Genomic DNA, 25115 nt, shown 5'->3' on the forward strand with positions numbered 1-25115 from the left:
ACGTGTGTATACTGTATACAGTATGATAATCCATAGCATAAACATAACAAAAACATGTACCAAAATCATTTATTTTTACTTTATTTTGTGAGATAGAAATTCACACCTTGCATGCTTTGCTGTATTTTTATTTATTTTTTACTTCAGAGATTTCATCAGCATTATCTTGAACTTTTCCAGATCCACCTTCTTCATGATGTGGGCCTTGTGGTTCTTATTGAGCTTTTCCATGTAGTCCAGCACCATCATGCCTCGGGTGAACTTCCCCTCCAGCTCCACTGTCACCGCAACCTGCAGTTAACGCAACGCAATGCAAAATAATTAGTTCCGAAACGTGATTTGATTGGAATTTTGTTTTGTTTTTAAAAGCCTCTGGAAACCTGATCTAAAATTGTAAAAAAAATCTATCTATTTATGATATCAAAGTCTGTTCTCTCCAAAATATTTTACAATTAAAAAAATATATATATATATTGTAAAACTTAGTTTAAAAAACAAACAGCTATTTATGTGTCTCCAGACCGATTCACAGCACTCTGTGGGCGTGGCTGTGTTATAACGGACACGCCCCTGTCGGTTATCAAACCGTCCTCATTGCATTGCATTGCGCTTTTATAGAACAACATATGTTAATGTGTGATAATAACCAGTGCATAACACCCCTCTTCATCCATACTGAATTTCTGTAAAAAATGTTGATCAAACTTAAATGACAATATCTTTCACTGGGATTGATAAATATGCCTTCTCAGATGAAACTTACATAGGAGTTGCATAGGCTTATGTGGATTTGGGTTTACAAGGGGCTTATGATGACAGAGAAGCAGCAGTAGTGTGCGTACCTGTTCGTTCTGTGTCATGATTGTGTCGTCGATGGCGGCCGCCATGGCGTACACGTCACAGGAGTTGAAGCCTCCTCCCTCTGTGATCTCCTTCTCATACACCTCAGACTTTGCTCTCTGCGGTCACAAAATACATTTAGACATGTCGTGTGTGGTCTGGCACTGAAAGCACACATACAATCCATGGCCTCCAAAAAAGAAAACAAGGAAAACTATTATGTAATATGAGTGTAACCTTCATTAACATACAAATACTTTTTTATAACAGCTGATTGCTCCAGAAAACATTGCATAGTTATCGATTTGTGCAAACATGCCAGGCCAGTTTTACATTTCATGCCAGTATCAAAACACTATGCATTCCAGTGCAGCATATTTCTTACCGTCATGGAGAGTTTGGTTATTTTTTCCATGAACTTGGCCTTCTCAGTGCCCTGGGCAAACCACTTGTCACAGAAAGACTGTAGGAGAGGAAACAGAAGAATGTTTACCGGGAAATAGAAAAGTTTATATGTCTGATTAACACCTTTTTTTTTCACATGTTGAAAATAAATTCCGTTTAGTCGACTGAAAAGGTGAGGAGATTGAGACACTGCAGGTTTTTCTTCAATCTTTTGTTTGAGATTTTTTGTCTATTTTGCGTCCATAACATGTCTTCATTCATACTACTAGTACAGATAAAAGTTCCAAAATGTACCTTTAGATAATAATAATAATATAATATAATAATAATAATAATAATATTGCCAAATTTACATATTTACTCAAACATTTCTGAAAAAGGTTGTTATACAAAAAGAAATATTGTTTTAAGGTAAGTTATCAACTGGGAAAGTTCATGCTGATATCTATAAGTTATATTTTATTTCTATTTTTACCCAATTCCCCTGCAGTGTCTTGATTATATTAAAAAAATGCAAATTGCAGGGGTCCACCAAGGGTTGGGTGCTTACCCATGGCAGGCTCATCTTGCAGCTGAACTCCCAGCTAGCGATGTAGGTGGGACAGGTATACCGGTCCAACACAATGTAGGCCGCCTCGGGGTCAGCCACGAAGTTAAACTCTCCACACACGCTGGTGTTTCCCCGGGCTACACAGACACAGACACAGACACAGACACAGACACAGACACAGACACAGACACAGACACAGACACAGACACAGACATAGACACACACACACACACACACACACACACACACACACACACACACACACACACACACACACACACTGTTCTAAAAAAAATACAGAGTTTATATAGTGTATTTCAAAAGTAAAGACAAATAACCTACAATTAACGTTTCCACCCATGAGGTACAGCGCCTTCAGCTTCTGAGGGAAGTTAGGCTCCAGTTCCACTGCCACGGCCAGGTTAGTGAGAGGGGCCGTGGCCACTAGAGTCACCTGCAAACGGACATTCAAGCAAAAGTCCCCTATTATGCAAAATTCACTTTTTTTTTGGACACCATGAAAACAATTTTCTAATAAAAAACTAAATTACAATTTGAACCTGAAAATGTTGCATATGTGACCTTTAATGCATGCGTATCTACATTATACCTTGCTTGTTTTTGTCATGTACCTCTCCAGGGTTCTCCTTGACGATTTTGATCATGGCCTTGACAGCGTTCCTCTTCTGCAGCAGCTCCAGACCCGGGGCGTCCGGGTCAGGGACGTCCCCCAGACCGTCCTTACCGTGGTAATCCCCCGCGTGTTGTTTGCGGGCTAGTATCGGCTTAGCACAACCGCGGTACACTGGGATCTGTACAAGGTGACATACAGTATAGCCTATAGCATCAAAGCACAGTGTGGGGTCGTAGCTAATAATATCATTAACAATTCATTTTATATAGGCGCCTTTCAAAGCACCCAACTTCACCTTTAATCAAGAAATCACATTGAAAGTCCAAAATTAGTATCAAATAAAAGCAAATGAAAATAAGAAAATATCAAGATAATTAGACATCAATATGTGGGCATAAATAGAAAGAATTAGGTGAAGCCTATCACCTGAGCTTTTCAAATGCATCTCTGTTGTGACCTTCATAGGGCGAAAACAGTGCATGGAAGTGTCCGACGGAAGGTTTGAAAACAGATTTAAAGCAGGAGGCATAAAGGGACTCTGAGCAAAAAAAGGGCAATGGCGGTTTCCCCTCTGCTCCCCCCTTGTGCATACCACTGCCTACTGTAATAATAACCCAATCCATAGTCCATCCACAACATTTGAAGGACAGTCACTGACATGTACCCAGGAATGAGGGCTCCTTTTGGGGCTGAAGTTACAGTCAGGTATATACTCACATCCAGCCTGTTGCAGACTTTCAGGACGCGCAGTGTGTTCTTGAGCACATTCTCCAGGGGCGTGTTGCCGTGACAGCAGGTGATGGCCAACACCTCCACATCAGGGGCCGACAGGGCCACCATGAGGGCCTGGGCATCATCCACTCCAGTGTCCAGGTCAATGATGAGCTTCTTCTTCATGCTACGTACAACACAAGCACAATACTTACTATAGGATTTTTTTGGGGGCATTTTTTGCTTTTTATTAGACAGTTTGAATAGACAGAGATGAAATGGGTCAGAGAGGGGAATGACATGCAGAGAATGACCCGGGCCGGATTTGAACCTGGGTCTGCTGCAAAGAGGTGTGGGGGTGCTATAACCACTACACCACAAGAGACCCTCATTGACTATTTGTTTAGTAGGTTGATCTAATATCAATTGTGAAAGGGCTACAGTAATTAGAGCTACATTTCTATTATTCTAGTTCACACAATATGATCCTTAAAGAAAGTTAAGACGCCTATTGCCTATAGATGCATTTTTTGTAATGCTTGCAATATTACATGAGATCCAACAGTTTAGTACGGAGCCCCTAAGGTGACATAAGTAAAAACAGAAATGGGAAACGTCCTTGTGCCCACTGAATAATTTTTGGTGCGCAGCAGAAAAATAAACAACTCTTTATGTGACCTTACAGACATTTAAAAAATTGGTTTTTTGATATAAAATCAGACCAAATTTGGCTATGTGTTGTCATGCATAATTGTATAGATGCTATGAATGTTAATTGAAGTACTGTACTATGGCTTTTTTAACATTGCTTTGTATGTGCAACATGAGTATGTTATCCGATGCACAAACTCTCATGTGTTGTAAGGCCTTTTTTTTTACTGCTCCAAAGATTTCATGCAAACCCGTTTCAGTCAACATTCCTAAAAGTTGCAATTAACATTTTAGAACATTTAAATTTTTTTAGATATATCTATATTTCTAAGTGTAGCCCTTGCAGTAACTGAACCATGCCAATACACTACGTTTACAGAAATGGTCTTGAAGGAAATTCAAGTCAAATGTTAAAATTCTTACCTGCTGGTGGGTGGATACTGACTGATGCTTACTTGTGTCAGCTTTGGAAGTGGAGTGAGTGGCTGACTGGCCCAACCTGAAGGGGTGTTTATAAAGGGTTGACATGCATACAGATGTAGCAGACACTCCCCTATGCCCGTGGGCTGTTCCTGTATATGTTCCAAAATGTGTACTGTAGTAAAAAATTAAAGCCTTGTTTTTTCCCCTCTCCTTTCAAAGTGCATGTAATATCTATTTGGGTATTTGATTAAACTCAGAAGTGTAAATGTCCCTTTCCATCAATGTATTTTCAAAATTGTTGCACATATTAATGGAAGTGCCCAGTAACCACCAGGCTTAGAAACTGTTTTTATCGGCAATTTTTATACTCAGTTGCACTACTGAAAAATGCTGCACTGTGTATGGACATTCAACCTTTGCATTTACACTTGAGACTGTCATGCACAGATGTCGTTCTATACCTGTATTTTCTTGCAGGTATTTTGTAGATTGTCTAATGTTTCCGTCAGAGACAGGAGATGACTCAAAAATCCAGTTAGATACGGATCGGTGATGCTATTTAGAGAGAATGCCTGCTGACTGTCCTAACCTGTCCTGAAAATGTGCTTTTTAAAGGCTGGAAAAGTACATATAGGTGTGGTGTAGTCTACTCAACAGGATAGCCCCCACTGCCTGCGGGTTGTTCCTGCAAGTTTAGAGATATTTCAAAGGTGGAGTCGGTGATTCTCAGGAATACTTGTTGTCAAAATCACCTTTTGTCAAAATCAGTGAATATCTCTTCACGATCCGTAGTGTGTGTGCGCTGGCAAAAAAAATCCAGTGTTACAACACAGCCTAGGCTATTTTTTTTTATATTTAACAAACCCTTTGTTTACATACCATTTACAGAGCCTAGACACTAGATATAAACACTAGATTATTTGTCCAGTGCTCAGAATGGACAGGTAGCAGATGGTGACGAGATATTCACTGATTTTGAGAAATAGTGATTTTGACTTCAAGCATTCTCCAGAATCACTGACTCCACCTTTAAAGGCTGGAAAAGTACAGATGTGTGGTGTTGACTACTTAGCAGTAAGCCTATTAAGCAACATCTTTAGATATAGTTAAAAGACCTCCGTTGGGGTTTTGGTTTCCAAGTTACTTTTTGCTCCCTTCCAAAGAACATAACATGTTACCGTAAAAATGATGTAATTTAACAGATATTTAAGCAACAACAGACGCAGGGTGAGTTCCACTTCCTGTTTTGATATGTGGCTGTGTATCTTAATAACACACCAGTGAGGCTTTGGCATGGCTAGAATAAACTGTGCTTTGTTTTTGTGATCAACATCTGTTGTGTCTGTGCAACATGAGCATGCCATACGATCCACACGCCATTATGTGTTGTGTTTGGCAAATTCAGAACATTTCCAAAAGCTGCCATCTCAAACTTTTGACAAATCTCAACAGGTTTATGAGGTAGGTCATTTGTGGTGCTTTTATGGCTGTTCGTATAACCTGCACACAAACATGTTTCGGTTCTATGATCTCATTTGAGAAATACGAGAAAATCCAGCTTGAAAGGCATCTCTCAAAGGTCTGTTGTTCCTTCACAGACAGAGGCAAGGCTGCTTTCAAATTTAAGTCAGCTGTCATATGAAACGGGTTTAATAGGTCATATTCCCAAACTCTGAAGAAAGAAATTAATGGATTCTTAGGAAGATGGGATCATCCACTTGCTTTGTTAGAAGTGTTGAGAATGGACATAGTGCCAAGGCTGTGTATCTATTTCATTGTGTGGCCCCATGTTTACCTTTCCTCTGTTGAACTCATATTCAACTCTAGTTTATGTGGCCAAAAGAAAGACGTAGAGTTAGATTAAAAGCATTGTGCTCAATGTAGAAGGTATATAAACTTGTGGCTGTGACTCAATGCATTTACAATGATTAATAATCAGGAGACAGGTTAGGTCAAAATATTTCCTTCCATCAATGTGGAACAGTGGATTAAACAGTAGTAATATTTGAAATACTATGAACACAGAGTAAACACAGGACTTTTTAGTTATTTATTGTACAACTGAAACAGGCCTACTCCTTGATACTTTTAGTTTGGGTAAAAATTCTGAACACTTATTCCACTGCTGCATATTTGATTATGAAAAGCAACTCTTGTTTGAAGTTTACGCACACATTCTGAAAAAATGACAATGAATTCACATTATTAAGCAATTAACACATATGCATTTATTTTCTTCAAATCTACACAAACTTGGCTCCATAAAACCTGAGTAAAACAAAAGTATCAGACTACAGCTGTACACTGCCCCTTAGAGGTTGGAAACAAGACATGCACAATTTTAATTTGGGCATTTTAGTAAACTTTGCATAAATAATATGTATCATTTTATTAGACTGATATTAATATTTACAAAATAAAAGATGTGTCCATATGACTACCAATGAAATTATGCCAAACAAGTGCACAACTATAGTGTCAATGGTGGGTCAGAGTGTGTCACCATTACAACGTTTAGCGAAATATCATTTTCTGCCTCTCGGCGATTTGTGACGGTAAGACAGCTTCAAACGTGACGTCTGCGTAGAGGGGCTGTTTCATGTGTCTCCAGACCACCAACACAACTCGAACCACAGACAGCACACAGGCTAAGGCCAGCAGCACGGCTAAAGGGTAGAACATGTGTTAGAAATTAGAGCATTTCCTCAAATACATAGGAGGCAAAAAGTTAACATTTTTAATTCTATGGACACAGCAGGAAAAAATATTTACAAGCACTGGTACATTTTGAGATTTGGGCTATTTTGCTTGTATAACATTTCATACTAGTATTACTCAAAGCTCCAAATTGGACATTTAGGTGTTTATTTGACTAAACCTTGTCTGTTTTGAGCCATGATCTCAACATTAGTATTTTGTCAATACTGTTAATGAAAAATCTAAACTTTTAAAGCCCATACATCAACTAAACTTTCTATAATCATTCTTAGCACTATTCTGACGGTTATTACAGAAGGATGTGTTCATATTTGATTTACATCACCTTATGAAAATCATGCCGAAAGACCTGTACATAGTATTTCTTGATTTATAAATCTAAATACATCACAATAAGAAGTACTAGTGTTGCAAGTGATTTCCTTTTCATTAATATGTTGTGTGTGTGTGTGTGCATACTGATACAGCCATCACAAATCATCAATACAGGGTTCCCTTCAGTAGTCTCACCCATAAAGATGCCATTGCGACTGGGCGATTGAGCGCTGTAGTTTCGGTCCACGTTTCCAGACAGAGCCCAGATGACGACGGGGTAAATGACCAGGACGTAGCGCATGTGTGTGTCCAGGACAAAGTTCTCCAATACAAACCTATGAAGCAAAAACAATGCATCTCACTTAGGATTTTTCTTGCATTTTATTTTTTTAAAAAAGAGCGTTTTACCAAAAATGATGGCCACTCACCACACAAGTAGAACTACAAACAGAATGGAGTAGGAGATGGTGGCAGCGTCTTCTAGGAGCATCCTCATGTCATACGCCATCACCACAGTCAGGTTGAGTAGTGTTGCAATGGTCGTCCATGTTGTGTATATCATCACTCCATTCTGAACCTGCAAAATATGGTATGAGAGTTGTTTTCCTTTAGTTTGATACAATGACATGGAACTTAAAGTTACAGTGCGTAACTTTTTCAGTAACATTTAAGCCAGCGCTACACAAGTTGAAACAAAGTTGATTAAGCCTACATATCAGCTCCACAAAACTCTCTCTGTATTTCTCAGTATGGCAGCGTTAACAAACTGGTGTCGCCCTCGTCCGACACTGGCTCAGGAGCTCAGAAAAATCCCAAGAAGCGGCCACAAAATGTTTCAGTTGTTGATTCTACTGCCAAGAAAAAACCTGGACGTACAGCAGAAGGTATACAATCCATGCATGATCACTGAAGGCTTACCTGTAGATGCACCGACAGTGTTGTTGTAATTACTCAGAATTACTTATGGGGTCGACAGAAGCTACACACTATACCTTTAATAAGGCCAATACTGTATATTTGTCATACTAACGAGCACACGAAGGAGCCACAGGTCTGCTCTGTGGTATTTCTTGAGCCAGGCTCCATAGATATGAAGTCCATGGCAGATGAAGAACATCATGGAGTAGTTTGTGCAGATAATCAGGACCAGGAAAAGCAGTGCAGTCATCAACCATCTTTAGCAAGGCAAAAGAAAAACATTTGATGATGCAAAACAGGTAAGACATAGGCCAGGCGAAAAGAGTAAAAATATTGTACTTATAGATATCATTGTAAAACTTTGCACGTTGTTTAATTCAATTAAGATAAATTTGAATTGCAATTTTTTCAGAAATATTTGAATAAATAAAAATTTGGCCATTTTTAACTTGTGTAAATTTGCATCTCTTTAAAAAAAATGTAGATGTTGGGTGAAGCCACAGTTCAAATCTTTCTTTCATTTTCCACAACCAAAGTTTTGACAGAATAGATTTCTTTAATTCTATAAATAAAAATTTATGAATAAAAATAGTGTGGATAGGTCTTAAAAAATGCAGCCTCTTACCCTCTGTCCCAAATAAGCAGCCAACCGATATTGAAACACATATTGATGCACCAGCTGACGAAGAATCCGTAAGGCAACACTGCGGGGCTGCAGTAGACAAAGCCATAACCGTTCCTACATAAGAAAAGATGGCCATTAACAGTTAGAGTCAACTATTCTTTTCTGTGACGTCACGCTACCTACATGTTTCTCATATATAGAACCCAGGTTTGGCCTCACTAAAAAAGGTTTACAACATTTGAAGGTTTTCATTGAAAAAGGAGAAATATAAAAGAGCCGGTCTCAACTTTCTACAAAGGCCAGAGATGATGTAGGAGAGCATGGCAGTCAGCCAGATGTAGATGAGACCCCAGATACCAAAGGTCCATCCTGACGGTGTGATCTCTGTGTCAAACTCTGCAGACACGTTGCCTGTAGTGCTCTCATAAGGATCTAGAGAGACACAAATGCAAACGATGAGGCCAGTCACAATGTTAATGTCACTGGTCAATTTTTTATTTTTTTTGCTTCCATAACATGTCTTCTTTCATACTAGTGTAAATTAAAAAAAGTCCAAAATGTACATTTGGGTGATTTTTTACTAAACCTTGTATATTTACGTCTTTATATTTATCCTATCTTTAACCGATGTTAGCTCAACATTCATTCCCCCCCCCCCCCCCCCCCCAAGTACTCAACCAAAAATCTCAACCAAACTTTCCATACTCATTATTCACACTATTCTGAAGGTTATAACAGAAACTATTTTTCATATGCTGTTAATTGTATGATTTATGATACATTTTTACAAATTTTCCAAAAATGCATTTAAAAAAAGGCTGTAATGCAAACGTATGGTTGGTTGCCTTACAGTGGCGTGCACAGGTAGACCTGAAGTGGTGCTGAAGCACCTGCCCTTTTCCCCTGGCCCAATCAAGTGCCCTTTTGAAAAAAAAATAAAAAATCTGAAAGTTACTTTTATTTTATTTTATTTTTTTACAGTGTATGTGGCCCATGCCGACATTATCATCTATAAATGCTCAACGATTAAAAACGTTTGACAATAATGCCCCAATAAATATGCCCCCTGGTCTTAACTACGCCCATTCTTAAGCCTGGTCTTAACTACGCCCTACTTAGCAGTTACAACCAGGCTTAGTTAAGACCAGTTGGTGCAACCGGCCCCTGGGGCCAGTTGCACCAGGGCCTTTTAAAACTCAGATTTTAATGTTGAACTGTTCCTCAAATGTTATTGAAATATCTTAAAAGCTGTCCACACATTTTATTTTAACTACGCAAAGTGGGTTGGTGGTACTAAATCATGAAGCTATATAAGCTAATTATATTATTTTGTCCCAACCATAAGTTATTTCTATGTTACCAGACTTGCAGTAATCTTGTATTTACCTTAGTAGGATATTATTAGTACGGAGATCAGGGGCCTAACGAAGACTTCAAAGAGATAATTCGGGATAAGGGATTATTTAAAAAAATCCGAAACTGACTGTTTTTTTTTCAAACGTGTACATTTTTTCTTTCTGCTTTTTGGTAATTCTGTGTCTCCAAATTATTCCAGAAAATAGTACTAAATAGCCCACATTGACACAGGTGATTTAGCCTTAGCTTTCTTCTCAAAGTGCACCTGATTGATGAATTTTACTTTAAAAGGTTAAAAATGTTCTTCCGGGGGAGCATTCCCTCTGACCCCCATAGAAGGTCCAGGGTCCCAAACACAGTCTCCCAAATTCCTTTGAGAAACACTATGTGTGGCCGGGTATTAAAAGTCATTAGGCCAGGGGGGGATTTTGTACAAGTACCCTTAAAATGATTTGGTCATTCATCGATAGAATATATTGTGCGCTTTTTTTAGCAATGAGCACCTGCCCCCCAAAATGTCTGTGCACGCCACTGTTGCCTTACTTACCAACCCCAACTGCAGACAGTCCATTGAACACCAAACTTATTACAAAGACAACAACAGACAGCACTATTGCAGCAAGACGTCCAAGGTTGTGTTTTGCCATTGTGGTCCACTGTGAAAAATATAAATTATTAAAAAAACAGGGAAAATATATATATATTTTTTAAAGTTCAAACACAGGCACACATCCACAGTGCCTTTGAGGAAGAATTGAAGGATAATCATAGGTGATGACGTGCAGCTGAGCATGAGCCAAATTCATGTCATAGGAAAAAATCTGTGGATAAAACTCTCTGATATTATTTGTTAAAAATAACATTTGTGTGAAGGACCAACATTTTTCCAATCAATATGTTAAACGAGGAAGCTGTTTTTTCTACTTATTTACAAGATGCAGAAGCCTCGCGTGGGTGGGGGCGGGAGGAGTTGCTAATGTCACGCATGCGCAGTACCTTACCGGCTTGTAACTTGAAGAGACGGTGGTTTTACGAATAAAGGGATTACAGAGCCCAATTGACAGGTCAGATAATAACAATAACGTACATCTGCGACACTAAATATAATAATGCCTTAAAATAATACGGTACTGTGATTTTTAATATCTGCGACATTTGGGAAATACTGGGCTGTCGCAGTAGCTAACGTTAACGTTGCATTTCAGAGCTAGTGTTAGCTTGTCAGCTAGCCACTGTTAGCCGACTAGCTGCTAACAACAACAGCTATTGAAATGGTATTGTAGCTGACCCGTGGACCTATGCTTTATACATTTAGTGTTGTTTTGTGCTTTCCGGATTAAGAAGCATGACACCGGGTTATCTGATTATGATAATAATATATTGTTGCTTACTAATCACGCAGTGTCAATACACATAAAGCTAACCAGCTACTGAACTGGCGTAACTTATTACGAATTATTATTTTTAGCTATACAAAATAATTTTTTACTTTTGATATCAACGTGGCTACATTAGTTAGGAATTGACACATGGCGCTGAAAACTAGTGAAGGCTGTCCTACTCACAGCTTACTACGCTAACACTAATACACTATGGCTAAAGATAAACACCTACATGTACTGTTATACAACTGGTGGTGTTATGTAGGAGTTTGCCATGATCTGTCAGTACACTATACTGCGAAAAACAATATGCAGCTCTACATTGGAAATACTTTGCCAAACCTTATTTGATAATGTTAACGTGACATACGTTCTCTGTACACTGTCCCCCCCAGGCTACACAATGAGCCAGCCCAAGGACAACGCTCGACTCAAGAGCTACAAGAACAAGTCCCTCAACACGGACGAGATGAGGAGGAGGAGGGAGGAGGAAGGCCTGCAGCTCCGCAAACAGAAGAAGGATGAACAGGTGGGCTTTTAAATGAAGTAACAATGTAATTAATGTATTATTATTATTATTATTATTATTATTATTATTATTATTATTATTATTATTATTATTATTATTATTATTATGTACCGTAGGTCTAATTGTCCTCAAGGCCAATTTAATGAGTGTGACCTCTGTGGGGTTCTTACAGCATTGGGGAAAGTTTTTTTGGGGAAAAAGCCCAAATTTAAATCTACTGTAGCGTTTGAAATGTGCTTGAAATTTGAACACAGTACTGGTAAAGAATGATTTTCCCAATATTGACGGTCAATAAAATAATGCCTCGAAATGTCAATAATTCCTTCATCCTGACCTTATAATTGAAAACTATAATAAAAAGAAAATCAACTAAAGGCTCTCGTAGTAGCACAGACATGTTGATTGATGGTGTTGGATTCTTATAATTGAAGTATAAAGACCAAATTTAATTGACAAATATGATTTGTACTGCAGCTTTTCAAAAGGAGGAATGTTGCCACAGTGGAGGATGAAGGCATGGCGGACGGCGGCCCCCCGGAATCCCAGGCAAACAGCATGGACCCCCTCATGGTAAGAAGAGAAGCAGTCTGGAGTCCTGCTATCCATCCACGTGTATAGTGCCATAACTCACTATAGTATGTAGTCAGACGTTGACAGTCAAATCTCCATGTGTGTGCCGTACAGGTTGGGGCCATCTCTGAAGATATGACTCGAATGATCTTCTCCAGTGAGCCTGAGCAGCAGCTAATAGGCACGCAGCACTTTAGGAAGCTCCTCTCTAAAGGTAAGGCTTAGATAGTGGATACATAGCTGTTTATTTTTCCTATATTTCCTCTATACACTATGTAAACACTGTATAGCAATTATTCAATCTTCAATTATACCCTTGGCTGAAACTGCTACTCTTAACTTGTTTGTAGTTTTTTGCAGTAGTGAAAAAACAAACATATTTCAGCCTCACGAAAAATCAGTTGGACTATAAAATAAGCATTTTGTTTCATTATTTTGAATACGTTTGTAAATGTTTCAATCTATTGCATCAGGGTTAATATTTGAGAATGACTGCTATATATTCATCGTGGCCGTATTGTCCTCACACAGAACCCAACCCACCCATCGATGACGTCATTGCCACTGCAGGTGTGGTGGAGCGCTTTGTCGAGTTCCTGAAGAGGAATGAGAACTGCACTTTGCAGGTATAATTTACTGTGTGTGTGTGTGTGTGTGTGTGTGTGTGTGTGTGTGTGTGTGTGTGTGTGTGTGTGTGTGTGTGTGTGTGTGTGTGTGTGTGTGTGTGTGTGTGTGTGTGTGTGTGTGTGTGTGTGTGTGTGTGTGTGTGTGTGTGTGTGTGTGTGTCCAGTAGAACGTGTGTAGCAGTTTAAAGTCTCACCTAGTTGATGAATATATTAAATGGATGTATTTTGCCTCTTGCTTTAGTTTGAGGCTGCCTGGGTGTTGACCAACATAGCGTCGGGTTCGGGCCATCAGACGCGTGTGGTGATCCAGGCTGGAGCCGTGCCCATTTTCATAGATATGCTCAGCTCTGAGTTTGAAGACGTACAGGAACAGGTAGGAAGCATTCACACCTAGCGCTGTTTCTTCTGGTTATTACTAGTGCTGCACCATTTGGGGAAATTGTGCCATTATAGTGAGCCATATTGCGATTTTCCGATATAATTAATACATGGTTTGTATTGTATCAAGGAAAATGCAGACATTATTGATAGTTTTGAAAGGTGGATTTCTCAATTTAAAAATAAACATAAACAAAAAAATCAAGCTTGTATGTACACTAGCCTACTGTTTTAGAAAACGCCTAACAGTTCATAAATTGTAATAAAAAAATAGTTTTTTTCTGAAAGCATTTCTCCAAAGGACAGTAGCAGTGTGGCACTTTCTTATACTAACTTAAACTTGCCTGTGGCCCCTCGTACATACTATTTATGTTTGTGCTGTCTCAGGTGTTCAGATGGTCGTGTTGCCACGCAACGTAGCGACTTTAACTTTCCAAGTCTTACACAGCACTTCTTTACGTTCAATATCCCCGTTCTTCAATCCCAAATATCCATATGTAGCAAACGTAGCACGCATGTTTAAATTAAAGCGCAAATCGCAGCCTTTTGTGCCGTTCTGTCATTTTAACTTTGTTTTACTGTAAATAACAATAATGTAACTTACAAAATAAATCAATGAACTATAACTTGTAGAATAAAAGCTAATCTTCTCATTGAACATTGTATAGTTTAATGTTGTGTATTGACGGAGCTGAATCCTTTCCCCCTCTCAGGCAGTGTGGGCCTTGGGAAACATAGCCGGGGACAGCACAGAATGCAGAGACTTTGTCTTGGACTGCAACATCCTGCCGTCCCTGGTGCAGTAAGTAGCTGCTCAATGTCACATGATGCTCCTCTCATCTGTATTACACTAGAAAATAAAGAACACATTGGTCTAGCCTGTATTCTTCTTCAAACATACTTTTTTGCAGGTTGTTGGCCAAGCAAAACCGTCTAGCGATGATGAGGAATGCTGTGTGGGCGCTGTCCAACCTGTGCAGAGGAAAGAAGCCCCCTCCAGACTTCTCTAAGGTCAGTTGACCAGATATACATTTTACTGTCTCACATTGCTATCATAAACCCATACCCACAACATTCTTCTTACTATGTCATTTGGGGAGTTAGTTGCATGATAGTTAAGCATCTGAAAAGAGTTAGGCATATTTATCAATCCAAATGAAATTTAACTACTTTAAGTATGATACACTAAAACTTCACAAAAATTTGATTTAGATGAGGCGGGGCTATGCTCTGGTTCTTACTACACGATAAGTATTTTGAACCAATCACGGCAGTTCTCTGCTCGAACTTTCTATAAAAACAATGACAGATGCCATGGAGACCAATTGATACGGGCACGCCCACACAGTCCTGTCAAACACTCTAAAAGCAGTTCTTTTAAACTAAGTTTTCTCATATTTATGAGCATTGATTTTGAATCAGACTTTTGTGTAAGCTTTTTGGAGACACCCAACTTTGATATCATTTATTGATTTTTTTGTAAATGTTTTAGAGCAGGTTTCCAGAGGCTTTAAGCACATCATCCCTGCGTTCCAATACCCATACTTCCCTACTATTTCGTATGCCAGAACAAGATTTAGGATGTCCAAAGACATGCCCGTCAATTGTAGTATGCTGAAAATACATAAATGCCCCACTAACTCCAATAGCATTTTGCAGTTTTCGTCTTTATTTTTGACATTTCTCGACATAATGAAAAAGTTTTAGGGCCTCTCCCGTGGCCCTAAAACTCTTCTGTACTTTGGTATGTAGTGTAGTAAAAAGAAAGAGTATGTGTTTTGGAACGCAGGGCATATCTCCCATTTTCAAAGTCACACGCTGTAGGATGTTGCTTCTATCTAGAGTATAAAACAGTCCCTCTCCTACTAAACCTTCCCTTATTCCCCCCAGGTGTCCCCTTGCCTCAGTGTGCTGCCCTGGCTGCTATTCGTCAACGACACGTACATCCTGGCTGATGCCTGCTGGGCGCTCTCCTACCTGTCAGACGGCTCCAATGACAAGATCCAGACAGTGGTGGACTCAGGAGTGTGTCGCAGGCTGGTGGAGTTACTCATGTAAGGCTTTGACAACACACTGGATATATTGAGAATACTAAAAGAGATTACACAGCCCAAGATATTTAGCGGGAGCGAGGGCAACCATTTTGAGCCCACATTCTAAATTGTGCTGCTTTGTTCCAGGCACTCGGATTATAAGGTGGTTTCCCCTGCACTGCGGGCTGTTGGCAACATCGTCACTGGAGATGACCTACAGACACAGGTATTGGCAGCTTTTAAACAAACAGACACAGAAACACACACACACACACACACACACAGGGTTAAACACACAGTTACAAAAACTTATACTGTGTTTGCACTTGGTAATTAAATACTTAACAGATTAATTATTCCTCTCCATTTGTGTGTTTTGCCCTAGGTGATTTTAAACTGCTCAGTGCTGCAGGCCCTACTTCACCTCCTGAGTAGCCCCAAGGAGTCCATCAAGAAGGAAGCCTGCTGGACCATCTCCAACATCACCGCGGGGAACCGAGCACAAATACAGGTGTGTGTGTGTGTGTCTGTGTCTTTGTGTGTGTGTCTGTACCCTCCCGGTGAATTGACTGTAGTGTGTTTTTTTTAAAGTGGACCGGATCTCATTTCCTTGTCTTCCCTTGTTTTGTAGACGGTGATAGAAGCGGGCCTGCTGCCCCCTCTCGTCAGCATCCTGCAGGCAGCAGAGTTTAGGACACGGAAGGAGGCGGCCTGGGCCATCACCAACGCCACCTCTGGGGGCTCCGCAGAGCAAGTCAGGTAACACCACTCATGACTGTCCACTGTTCATTTTATTACATCATAGTTATTTATCTATTTATGGATTAAAGGCGAAATTGCTTCAATCTAGATTGTAGTGCGTTTTTAAAGTATTATTTCACTAGTCTCTTTACTGTAATTCAATGCTATTTTTGTTAGATTTAATAGATAGATTATTTTAATTTGAGAGGATATTGAGACAAACGGCATATATAAATAAAGAATCACTCTATGATGTAATGCAAATATTTCACAATTGGTGGAATAATATTGTGCTCGCTGCTTCATGTCAGTGACCCAAAATGTAATGAGTTGTTATGTTATGGGCAACACGTTTTTACGTCAGACGCTCTGCATTTTGTTACATTATCCACCAGTTATTATATTATGGGTGTTTATTACATTTTGGGTTGTATTTCCATTATGAGCCTTGTTTCCATAGTTAAGCCAACGTCAATGATTTGCTTCGTATGAGGAATAAAAAGTCAATCTCTGGTGTGTTTGTGTGTGTGTGTGTGTGTGTGTGTGTGTGTGTTGTGGCCCCCTCAGGCACCTGGTGGACCTGGGCTGTATCAAAGCGTTGTGTGACCTGCTGACGCTCATGGACTCTAAGATCGTCCAGGTGGCGATGAACGGCCTGGAGAACATCCTGCGTCTGGGCCAGCTGGAGGCAAAGAGAGGGGGAGGAGTCAACCCTTACTGTGCACTCATTGAAGAGAGCTATGGTCAGTTTACACACACACACACACACACACTAGGGTTGGGTGGTATTATCCCTTTTAAATGTTCCAAAGTTTACCGTCGGGTAAAACCTATTGCTACTTAAACGTTAGCCTATTTGTTTTCGTTTCTCGCCTAACACTGCATTCTACGAGATAACATTGAACTGATCACGATGAAGTTACCTTCACCTAATGCTTGTTTTTACTGAGCAGCGCTTCAACACAGCACAACCTGAAGTAGAGCTGCAACGATTAATCGACCAACTATTTTGATAATCGATTAATCGTTTTGTTCTCTGATTTCAGCTTCTCAAATGTTAATATTTTCTGGTTTATTTAATCCTATTATGACAGTAAACTGACATATCTGTGTGTTTTGGACATAACAATACATTTGAGGATGTCAACATGGGCTTTGGAAAATTGATCAACATTTTTCACCATTTTCTGATATTTTACAGACCAAAACACTAATCGATTAATCGAGAAAATAATCGACAGATTAATCGATTATCAAAATAATAGTTAGTTGCAGCCCTAACTGAAGCTATACAACCTACATTTATAATTTATTTCATTTATATAGTGCCTTTCTCAAACCCAAGGACGCTTGACAACTTACGTTCCAAACAATTAAACAAACAAAATGACTACTAAAATAACTTAAATGGCTCAAAAACGGAGGTTGATTCTTTTAATGATGGTGGTATTAATATTTTTCACCAACTGGTTTGTGTTGACCACCTTTTCTTTCTCATGGTCCCTTTGAGAAGAGAATGTCACATGAAGCATAGAGAGTATGAGTGCTTCTTCTAAATCCTAGATATAGAAAAGTAGATAACTTATTGGCTGCTGCTTTACATTACCTTCATACTTCTGCCTTTCTCAACCAATTTTCAAATGGATTTGTTAAAACGTTGATGCAATGATGGCACTTGTGGTGTAGTCTTAAGACCCCCCCCCCCATAGAGGCTCAGTCCTAGTCCTAGCAGACCCGGGTTAGAATCCTGCCCGGGTCATTCTCTGCCCCCATTTCATCTCTGTCTCTCCACACTGTAATGAAAACATGAAAAAATGGCGAGGAAAAAATAAAAATCCATGTTGATTTAAAGCGGATACGAGTAACATTTAAATATCTTTTAAACAACCTCATGTTTCCTCTGATAATCATAAATTACCTTTAACAGCAAACGAGACCATCAGTGCAAAGAAAGACGTTTTTATATAGTTTTTATTACTGCTTTTGGTCTGGTCGCACACCCAGTCCGATTTTCGGTTCGCTCGTGCAGGCTCTATGGTCACATATCCGTATTGGTTGCAGATTTCAGTGTGGCGCTGCAACGCGATTTGAGAAGCCTATCCCTCCAGGTGAGGGAAGGGGAGCGGGAGCCTTGTTTGAGACAGTTATTTGTCGTCATAAATGACTGATAACGGGGCTGAACCATCAAAGAAAAAAAAGAGAATGCAATGAAGAAAAGCGAAAAGGGAGAGTGAGTGATAGGCGGGCGGGAGGACGTTGCCAAGCAACGTGTAGCCTATACAATTTCACGAGAGCGAAACTAGACTGCTAAATGAATGAGCGGTTGGTACTAACACAAAGTTTGCTTTGCTTCACCATCATCAGATAACCATTATCTGAAATAGTCATTATTTACATCAACAACACAAACACATTACCTCATCGTGATCCATAGTCTACTAACTGCCGTCTCTCATTCATTCGCTTTCTGTGAGGACACAGCTCCGTGAGAGAGAGAGTAGTTAGGTGACGCTGCTGAATCAACTCATTGCAAGCAGGTGTGTGTACTGACTGGCATTAGTTGATGCAGTGTCAAAACCACTCTCACGGAGCCGAAAAGAGTCCTCACACTTTCAACACACGAACATGCACTATATTGCGCCCTTCTCAGTCCACGCTCACGCGCCTGGCACGAGCATTTGCGACAGCGGGCGTCGTAAAAATACTACCGCTTTTGTCCAAAGGGGACGCCAACGTGCCATCTTACTCGTAGTGCCTTTAATAACCACTTGTATTAATTCTGTCCTCTCCCCTTTTTTTTCTTCTTCCCAGGTCTGGACAAGCTGGAGTTCCTGCAATGCCACGGCAACCAGGAGATCTACCAGAAAGCGTTCGACATGATCGAGCATTACTTCATCACCGAGGACGAGGACCAGTCTCTGGCCCCGGCCGTGGACATGCAGCAGCAGCAGTTCCTCTTCCAGCAGTGTGAGGCCCCTATGGACGGCTTCCAGCTATAACGCTAAAAAAAAACCTCAATCGGAAAAAAACCCACGGAATTAATATCATGAAAATCACGGGAGAGTGTCCTGTGTGTGTGTGTGGGTCAAGTTCTCTTAGTATTGTCAGCAAGTTATTGGAAGTTCTCACCTTTCCATTCTGTCTCAATAACAGATGGGTCCCAACCTGTATAACATTTTTGTTGGCACCCTGTCCCCTTTCAGTGTCCCCCCCCCCGTAGGACAAGTTCTCCCATTTGACAAACATGGGCATGATTTTTCACACACACACATATAGGAAAATAACGATCTAACCTAAACACTGGACTTATTACGGCCTATGGACTGACCCAACCCACTCAACTGACCTCTACAAAAAGGCCATTTCCTGATTACAGGGGGACCAATCAGGAACTTGACTGTCGCAGAAGGAGGCGGGGCTTGTCAGCGACCAACCACTCGGCTTATACTTCTCTCCTGGATCTCATATCATGCATTCCTTTATCCAGTAACACAGGCTTCCACCCTGAAAGAGTTGAAACAGCCTCTTTCTTCCCTCTGTTGTGCTGTGAATAACCCCCATGGTACTATGGGAATTGGAGTCTTCCCTCGCACTGAGACGGACTTGGACGAGACAAAACGAGACTATTTTAACCCCGGAATGAAGTCCAGCAGCAGGCCAGCGGGATTTGTTTTTAAAATTATCTTACCATCATTTCATTTCATTTGCAGCACTTTAGTTGAGGAGTGACGCCTGCTCTTGGAGAATATAACGTAGTTTTTTACCATGAACTATTTAATTGGTGGCTTCTGTGTCTCCTCGGGAAGAGGGGTGCAAAGATGTGTACTATATGGTTTACCCTTCCCACAAAGGGACTCCAGGAAATTGTGGAATAAAATTGTTAGCACCACTATTAGCAACCAATAGATCATGCTGCTTTGAGCAAAGCTAGAATAACCTTATTGTGACAACACATGGTCAGGTTATATTTTGATCATGCCAAAACATGGAGAAATATATCAGCCATCTGGTCTGAGTTTGTTCTTTCTGAGTCTTTTTTTTTTTTAGTTAGCGGTTAGCATCTGTCATGTCGGTGATGGTGCCATAATCAATAAAAAAAATCTGATTAAAACTTACAAATACTGGCAATCAAGTTAGTTAGCAGAACAGAATGATCTTGTTTACCATGTTCTCTTTACATCGATTCCTTATGTCATAATACCTACAAGAGATGCCCAGCTCTGCATGTTTATTTACTGTTTATTGTACTGAGTTTGTATAGCTGTCCCGTTATTCCATTTGCATAAAAGCCCTTTCTTGAACCACAGTGTGAGTGAATCCCTTTGCATTACTGCTCAACTCACTTACATGTACAGTATGTCTATCGTTTTGCCACAGACTGATCACAAGAGGAGACTGCTGGCTGTATTTTTCCATATTTTTTTGAAACTTTTATTTTAGTGGCTTTATAGTTTTAAACATATGGACAAAAAAAACAGAATAAGTAAACACATACACAACACGCAACCCCCTGTCCCCTCCTCCTCCCCCTCCCTCACATAAACAGACGGAATACAGAAAGAAAGAAAAAAACTAAGACAAGATGATTAAGAAAATACGCTATAACTACACAAGGAACAAAACAAAGCTAAAACAAGAACAAAACTGGGGCAAATCTCACACCTTTTGGTTCCCTAAGTGCCGCAGCACTGGGCCCCATATATCGGGGAATTCATAGGGGTGGCCTGACTGCTCTCATGCCGTAGCCTTTCCACACGTAGAATGCCCACCAGAGAGAGAGAGCCTAGTAAAGTTTTGTTGGGTCACGGCCAGGTCAAGCACTGCACCTGCAAACATGGTGCTGCATTTCAGGGATGTAGGAATCCTGAGCTTACTACTGGCCCTTATTGATGAAGTAATAAGTAGCCTAAGTTAAGGTTCCTCACTAAACTAAATAATATAATAACGCCTATATTTGAGCTTGTTATTTTCCAGTGAGAGTTACAAACTCATCAGCAGTATTTTCGTTTTTCATGTTTAAAACATTTTCTACATTGTCGAACAAACCTGAAATAGTGCAGTTGTATACTGTGAACCTGAACGCGCACCGTGAGTATCGTGAAGCGGCAGCAATGCGTAGGCCATGGACATATAAGGCGTAGGCCGATTTTACCCGTTTTCTGAAGATAGTTAATATTGGCTATGTGTTTCGTGTCAACAATAGTGAAGAAAGCACCTATCTGCTCATTGCGCCATGCTGATAAAGAGGAGACTTGGAGCCATTCTGATTTTAATATTCATTTTTCAAGGTAAGCTAATTAATTCACTCGACGCCATGTGCTCCTTTTATGGTTCATGAGGAGTGACGTCAGCTTTTTAACATCATTATTTTATTAATCTATAATAATAATTTACATTGTGTGGAGCCATGTGTTGAGCGACCGACCCTCCGTTCCTAATTATGCACAAACTAAGCCACTGTTTAGCCGCTTTATGTTGATAAGAATATCTCGAGAGTTTAAAACGTTCTTTATAAGTTTCAAAACGGTGAAACCATTAGGCTATTCTATTCTAGGCCTATTTCTGAACCCCCCCCCCCCCCAAAAAAAAAACCCCAACAAGAAACAAATTAAAACATTTTTTTCAACATTTTTAGGTAAAATAAATCACTCGTCTCTCCACCATTTGGACTTCATAGCAACATTTTAAAACGTTAATTATATACTGCTACCCTTTGAAAGACATAGAGCCTATTGGGTAGTGCACTAAATAGTTATTTAAAAAAGTGTTATAAAGCATTGACATCTCCCTCTGTTGCATTGTAACAAAAAAAATAAAAATAGAGTAATGTTTATGTTTTTTTTTATTTTTACAAATGTAAAACTGTGTTGCTGTCACAGGGGCCAACCCGGTGCAGATCCCCGTTAGTCACATGGAGGTGGTCCAGGGCCAGTCGGTGGTGTTAGCCGCCTGGTACTACAGCAGCCCAGACAAAGACCTTGGTAAAAACACTGTCCTTTGGAGCCACATCATCATCGGACATTTTTACGATCAGGTGAGAAGGTTCAAAACATAAAAAGCTGCTTATAAACTGCTGTTAACCAACCCTGCTCTGAATCAAATCAAATCAAATCAGTTTTATTTGTACAGCCCAATATCACAAATAGACATTTGCCTCAGTGGGCTTTACATTCCATACAGTATGACACCCTGCCCTTACACACTTAGCTCGGCTGAGAAAAAACTCCCAGTAAAAAACCCTTTATTGGGATTTTAAAAAATTGAGAAATCTCAGGGAGAGTTGACAGAGTAAGGGATCCCTCTCCCAGGACGGAGATACTGCAATAGATGTTATAAGTAGAGAAAATCATAAAGGAGTCAATCATTGACCAGATGTTTACATGGTAATACTAAATGACTAGTGAATAGTGTGGATGCTGGAGGGCTTCAGATGCTGCCAGGGGGGTGGACCGGATCCACACCGTCTCGTCTCCACCAGGAGCAAAACATGACCCCCAAAATGTGGAGGTTCCAGATTTTCCAGTGAGGACTTAATGCTTTTCTCTGTCTAGTCTTGATGATCCAATATGATTTTATTTTAGTTTAAACAATATGACACAATTGTATCGGAGCAATACTGCTGTATTCTAAAAAAAAAAAACTACCAATTTTGTTAGAAATTACGATCGATCTACGTACATGTATTACAAAATGAGCATGAAACTGTTGCTGCTGTATTCCATTTATTTCCCTACTCATTGCCTCTTTGTCTGTTCAGGTGATTAGCTTCAGCTTTGGTGAGGTTGGTTGGGGCCAGAAGCCGACAGGCAGAGTGGGCTTCAGCTCTGCCATGCCCTCCACCAACGTCTCCCTCTACATCAACAGCACTGAGGAGACAGACTCTGGGGCCTACTACTGTGTCATCCTCGTTCCTGGAGGGGACAGCCTGCATGGAGAGATACAACTTAATGTCATCGGTAATGCACCCGCCTTGCCTAAGTCAATGACGAAGTTTATTATTTGTATGCAAGAAACTGTTTCCTTTATCTCTATCTCACATGTAGTCTGATTAACCGTTGGTACAGAATGCCAAACTGCAGGCTAAACTGGTGTAACACTATGTAGGTCTAGTAGTACTATTCTTTTATTTATTTATTATGATATTGTGATTTGATTACTTTTTACCTGTTTTTTCCATACCAGTGTTGACTGTATTACTCTCAAAATGTGAGCTCAAGCTCTTTTCATGCACAATTGCGTATATGTAATTAATTTCATTGATGTTCAATGTGTGTAGGTGCATTGTGGCAAGTTTGTTTTGTGATGCAGTGCCTTGGAGACCGAGACAAATTTCCCTTTACGGGAAAAATAAGTATATCTTAATGAAGTATCTTTGTGTCTCTCTCCAGTCCCTCCTTCCCCCCCTGTGTGCACCATGACAGGGAACCCTGTGGTGAAAGGTGACGTGACCCTGAGCTGTTCATCCCGTGAGGGTAAACCTGCCCCCCAGTACAAATGGAGGAAAGCTGAACCACATCCCAGCATCTTTTTCCCACCACAGCAGAGTGAGTATATTTACCAGAAGGTATCTTGGGTAATTTGTTAGATTTTGATCGTGTGTGTGTATGTGTGTGTGTGTGTGCATAGACGGATTATGAGATAATGGGCCCCTGGGCACAAACTCTTAAAGGGCCCCCACTTGTCCCTATCCAGTCAGGTACACTGCCTTTTCCACACAGATACATACAATTAATGGCAAAAACATATAAAGGAAGTCAGTGTTTCCCACAGGGGTTTGGAATACTGTTGGAGGGACCCTGTGCCCCTTCGGAAATGTTTTACCTTTGTAAAGTAAAATGCATCAATCTGGTGCACTTTGAGAGTACATTTTAGAGGCTCTATCAAATCCTGAGATGCAGAAGGAACAGTATTTTTCAGACTTTTCTTAAACAGGCAGCACTCTTTACTCGGTCTGCAACTGTAAAAACAGTACAGTAGATAGAAAGCTTATTTCTGTATTTGTGAGGGGGCCTTCAAGGCCCCTCATGGAGCCCCTTAGACAGAGCTACTAATGCTGTTGTTTTTAAGTTGCTTTTGTATTTCTCCCCTACTAGTTGAGGGGCCCATGATGATTTCTATCTTGTTACATTTTAATGAGTATCCTTATATTTAGGCTATTCCTTTTTGGACCCTGTTATTGACATGAGTGACTGAGCTCTTTGACTATGCAACATAAAAAGTTACTATCAGTATCTCTGGCTTAGGGCCCCCCTGAGCAGTTGGGCCCCTGGGCCTGTGCCCGGTGTGACCGTGCAGTAATCCACCCGTGTGCGTGTGTGTGTTTGTTATAGATGAGAGACTCGGCACCCTCGGGCTGACAGAACTGATTGAAATTGAGTCAGGGATGTACACCTGCCGAGCCAGCAACACTGCTGGCTCTGAGAGCTGCTCCATAAACCTGGAGTTTCCCACCTGTACGTACAACACACACACACACACAGACACAGAGCCCTATTCCTTTCAGTTAATTCTGATCTGTGATCTGTTTGGCAGCCACCTACCCCACAGGCATGATAGCACTGGGCAGCGCACTCGCTCTGAGTATTGCCATATTGATCTGTACCCTATTCATACTGAGGAGAGGGCGGGACCACCAGGAGGAGACAGCCAACGAGATTGAGTGAGAGTTTACGTAATAGGCCACTGTATCAGGTGTACAATCTAATGCAAT

The 25115-nt window shown here is 40.3% G+C and overlaps 3 protein-coding genes across 3 annotated transcripts; 2 read left to right on the top strand and 1 right to left on the bottom strand.

Annotated features, from left to right (window-relative positions):
- Positions 1–55: 55 nt before the first annotated feature.
- Positions 56–4290, bottom strand: LOC307270100 (inosine-uridine preferring nucleoside hydrolase-like). The gene is made up of 8 exons (XM_080053260.1): positions 4215–4290; positions 3147–3327; positions 2428–2607; positions 2138–2249; positions 1796–1932; positions 1226–1303; positions 843–959; positions 56–291 (listed from the first exon to the last, which is right to left on the bottom strand). Exons 2-8 carry the CDS (start codon positions 3324–3326, stop codon positions 139–141), a joined length of 957 nt encoding a protein of 318 aa, XP_079909386.1. The 5' UTR covers position 3327; positions 4215–4290; the 3' UTR covers positions 56–138.
- Positions 4291–11146: 6856 nt separating this feature from the next.
- LOC307269736 (importin subunit alpha-5-like) lies at positions 11147–20700 on the top strand. Its single transcript, XM_080052761.1, has 14 exons — positions 11147–11210; positions 11924–12057; positions 12532–12627; positions 12742–12841; positions 13159–13253; positions 13495–13626; positions 14345–14433; positions 14543–14642; positions 15522–15685; positions 15812–15890; positions 16050–16175; positions 16296–16423; positions 16973–17148; positions 19217–20700. Exons 2-14 carry the CDS (start codon positions 11932–11934, stop codon positions 19402–19404), a joined length of 1599 nt encoding a protein of 532 aa, XP_079908887.1. The 5' UTR covers positions 11147–11210; positions 11924–11931; the 3' UTR covers positions 19405–20700.
- A 938-nt stretch (positions 20701–21638) lies between these two features.
- LOC307269855 (endothelial cell-selective adhesion molecule-like) lies at positions 21639–25068 on the top strand (the record flags this gene model as incomplete). The annotated part of the gene is made up of 6 exons (XM_080052937.1): positions 21639–21693; positions 22285–22439; positions 23163–23361; positions 23794–23949; positions 24736–24858; positions 24938–25068. 6 exons carry the CDS (start codon positions 21639–21641, stop codon positions 25066–25068), a joined length of 819 nt encoding a protein of 272 aa, XP_079909063.1.
- Between the last annotated feature and the right edge of the window lie 47 nt (positions 25069–25115).

The sequence above is a fragment of the Ammodytes marinus genome (genome assembly GCF_949987685.1).
Source record: "Ammodytes marinus genome assembly, chromosome: 24".
Classification (NCBI taxonomy): domain Eukaryota; kingdom Metazoa; phylum Chordata; class Actinopteri; order Uranoscopiformes; family Ammodytidae; genus Ammodytes; species Ammodytes marinus.

Excerpts from the sequence above, each read along its gene's own strand:
- LOC307270100 (XM_080053260.1), bottom strand. The coding sequence starts at position 3,326 with ATGAAGAAGAAGCTCATCATTGACCTGGACACTGGAGTGGATGATGCC. Across the intron at positions 2,608-3,146 it reads AAGTCTGCAACAGGCTGGAT|ATCCCAGTGTACCGCGGTTG; the intron begins GTGAGTATATAC and ends CACCTTGTACAG. Across the intron at positions 292-842 it reads TCATGACACAGAACGAACAG|GTTGCGGTGACAGTGGAGCT; the intron begins GTACGCACACTA and ends CGTTAACTGCAG.
- LOC307269736 (XM_080052761.1), top strand. The coding sequence starts at position 11,932 with ATGAGCCAGCCCAAGGACAACGCTCGACTCAAGAGCTACAAGAACAAG. Across the intron at positions 13,254-13,494 it reads ATGAGAACTGCACTTTGCAG|TTTGAGGCTGCCTGGGTGTT; the intron begins GTATAATTTACT and ends CTCTTGCTTTAG. Across the intron at positions 15,891-16,049 it reads GAGATGACCTACAGACACAG|GTGATTTTAAACTGCTCAGT; the intron begins GTATTGGCAGCT and ends GTTTTGCCCTAG.